The 2932-nt window shown below is 45.4% G+C and overlaps 1 protein-coding gene across 1 annotated transcript in view; it reads right to left on the bottom strand.

Moving 5' to 3' along the window:
- scrt1a (scratch family zinc finger 1a) overlaps nt 1–2700 on the bottom strand; it is a 3874-nt gene extending 1174 nt beyond the window's left edge. Inside the window, exons 1-2 of the mRNA XM_082185273.1 lie at nt 1927–2700; nt 1–1254 (exon numbers count right to left, since the gene is read on the bottom strand). The exon at nt 1–1254 is cut by the window's left edge and continues 1174 nt beyond it. Coding sequence (XP_082041399.1) covers nt 530–1254; nt 1927–2041 — 840 coding nt within the window. The 5' untranslated portion in view covers nt 2042–2700 and the 3' untranslated portion in view covers nt 1–529. The remainder of the gene's footprint in view (nt 1255–1926) is intronic.
- Between the last annotated feature and the right edge of the window lie 232 nt (nt 2701–2932).

Raw genomic sequence — 2932 nt, 5'->3', positions numbered from 1 at the left:
ACGGATGCTATCTAGGTTTTGGCAAAAAAATCCAAAGCTTCATAAAATTGGCATAGATTTCATTAGGACTATTTTTTTTTTGTGTGTGTGTTTTTTCTTTTTTCTTTTTGCATGCATGCAACAAATTTATAAAGTGGCAACCAAAAATAAGATATTCAGAAAGTGGCAAATGCTTTGGCATATTGATGACGAAGGCTTGGCAACTGAACGACAAATTAAAGTGCAAATTAAGACTATTCGTAGGAAATAAATATATAAATACATAAATAAGTTAATGAATAAATAGTTTTACCTCAATGCTGAACACTTTTGTGGCCACTGGCAGCAGTACAATATTATCCAATACTTAGAAAAGGTTTGACCTTTTGAGAGAAACAAAGACATTTTCAATGTCCTCTGAGTTTTGGCAAAACGGGTGGAATTTGGGCTCTGAATACGTGAACAGCGGGAGAAAGAGTACACTTAGAAAAGAAAAGTTAAGGTACATGCGATTAATCCAGGGTTTGATGTCAGCCGTGCTGTCGAGCGTTCACACTTCCATGGGGCTCAGAGGAGCAAACGCTCCCTTGAAGCAGGCGGACTCGTAGTGCTTGTTCAGGTAGGACTTCAGGGCAAAGGTCTTGTTGCATCTCTTGCACTTGTAGTGCTTAAAGGCCGAGTGTGTCTGCATGTGCGCGCGCAGGTTGGAGCGGTCGGCGAAGGCCTTCCCGCAGTGCGCGCATCCGAAGGGCTTCTCGCCTGTGTGCGAGCGCATGTGTCCCTGTAAAAGCCACGGCCTGCTGAAGGCCTTGCTGCATATGTCGCACTTGTGCTTGAGGTCGTGGGTCAGCAGATGCATGGCCATGGCCGGCATGGAGACGTACACCTTCCCGCAGGTGGGGCACTTCTTGGCCATTTTGCTGTCCATGCTGCGGTGCGTCTGCTTGTGTCTGCTCAGGTTGGAAGACGTGGCGTATGTCTTTCCGCACTCGTTGCACGTGTGCCTCTGAATGCTCCTCGGGTTGCTGATGGCTTTTCTCCTCGACCTCCCGTCCGTGATGAAGAAGGCGTCCACCGTGTAGCCCTCGCTGACCGCGGTGTCTCCGTTGATGTATCCCGAGGAGATCTCCGACTGAGGGCTGTCGGGCTGGTCCGAATCCGGCGCTCCATAATCGCTGTGGATGCTGTCGTAAATGGGTCCTGGAGAGGGAACCTTAATGCCGCTGTCGCTCTCGCCATCATACGGGGCCGGGGTCATGTAGTCGCTGATGTACCCTGAAAACATGCACAGTTCAAATGCAATGCAACAGTGTGCTATACATGTTCCTCCTCCATCAGACAGAGGTGAACTCTTATACATTATCTCACAGGCGCATGCAAAAAAATCAATAGCTCTCCATTTCAATTAGCGTTGCAACCCATTTAAACCACAATGGTATCGCTTCGGTTATAATTGCATGGAAATTGAGCAGAATTAGGTCGATGTGTACGGAATGCACGAAAGATATTACTGTGTAATAAGAGCATGCATGAATATTCTATGAACGGCAGTGTGCCTGCTTATGCAAGTGTATGCAAAGCGCAGGTTATGTAGAGCGTGAATAATAACATGAAACATGATCAAGCGTTCGCTTAATAGACTGTGTGCGTGGATAATTCCATGACACGTTTCGATAACTCTCGGTGTAAATGCGAAGTACTTGTTGCTAGCTCTGCGTTTTCTAAAATAAAATGCGCCTTAAAGCGAGTCGAATGCGTGCTTGAAAGAGCGCAACACCTGAAATGTGCCGAGTCGACAAAAACTGCTGCGCCTGACGGTGTTGAATACAATGTGACTGGGTCAATACCGAGGTTATGATTATAAACCATCAAACGTCAATATGCATGCACATGCCCTTGCGTGTAAGCGAACTAGGTGTTTATGCGAGGTCAAATAAAATAAATTACCTTTCTCATGAAAGCGCAGGCTGAGGTCTGCCCTGGATCTGCCATAGGAGCTCTCCAAATCAGCGGATGAGAAATCATCAAGCTTAACCTTTTTGACCAGGAAAGACCTTGGCATGTTTCAGGTTGAAGGGGAAAAACACTCGTCCGCCGGTCGACTCGTTCGCTTTTCCTCATGCAACGCTGAAACAAAACGCGTTTTTTTTTTTTTTGTATCGTTCCTCTTCGGTAATGCCGAGATTCGGATGCCAGCACAGGGTTACGGCAGACCCTCGAGCCCCTGAATGCGCTTGTGTTGATGAAGCGCGACGCCTCGATGCTTTCGGGAGAAATGCAACTTCAGCACTGGACAGCTCCCGTTCGGCGGCACGCATTCAGAACTGGACAGCTTCACTCCTCTCTCTTTCTCTTTCTCTCTCTCGCTCTCTCTCTCTCTTTGGCTCCTCCGGGACCCTTCACGGCGATCGTATCTTCCAGGTTCGAGTCTAAACTAACTAGTCCTCTAGTTTCCGTGCTGCTTTTCTTCCCCTAAAGACACAGAAAGGACAGTGAAACAGCTGAGTCTGCGTCAGCCTGTTCGCTCTCCTCTCTCCTGCTTTAACTCCCAGCTGTTCCGTCTGAAGGCGTCGGGCTTTCTGAAGTCTGTTGATCAGCTGTTGGGATTTATATGGCTGCGATCAGGTGGGAAATGAAGATGGAAGTACTTAATTTAATCCATAAAAAAAATCTCCCGGGACCAACATTGAACTGGATGACTTAATGACGCTGTGAGACGTCCACGCCTTCGCCAGATTTTTTTTTCTATTTTTTCCGAAGCCTGAAATAAAACAGAAAGGTTTATTTATATCACAAATCCGTTCAGTTTTCATAAAAAAACAAAAACAAACATGTTTTTATAAATGAACGCATTTATTTATTTGATACTTTAAATGTAACCAGCTTTCTTTAAAAAAAAATATATATACATTTGTTTAAATTATTAAGGTTGTATAAAATAAAATAAATTAAG

This window comes from Leuciscus leuciscus (assembly GCF_965113295.1).
Source record: "Leuciscus leuciscus genome assembly, chromosome: 12".
Classification (NCBI taxonomy): Eukaryota; Metazoa; Chordata; class Actinopteri; order Cypriniformes; family Leuciscidae; genus Leuciscus; species Leuciscus leuciscus.
The sequence above is the reverse complement of the archived record's forward strand: the minus strand, read 5'-3'. Positions and strand labels throughout refer to the sequence as shown.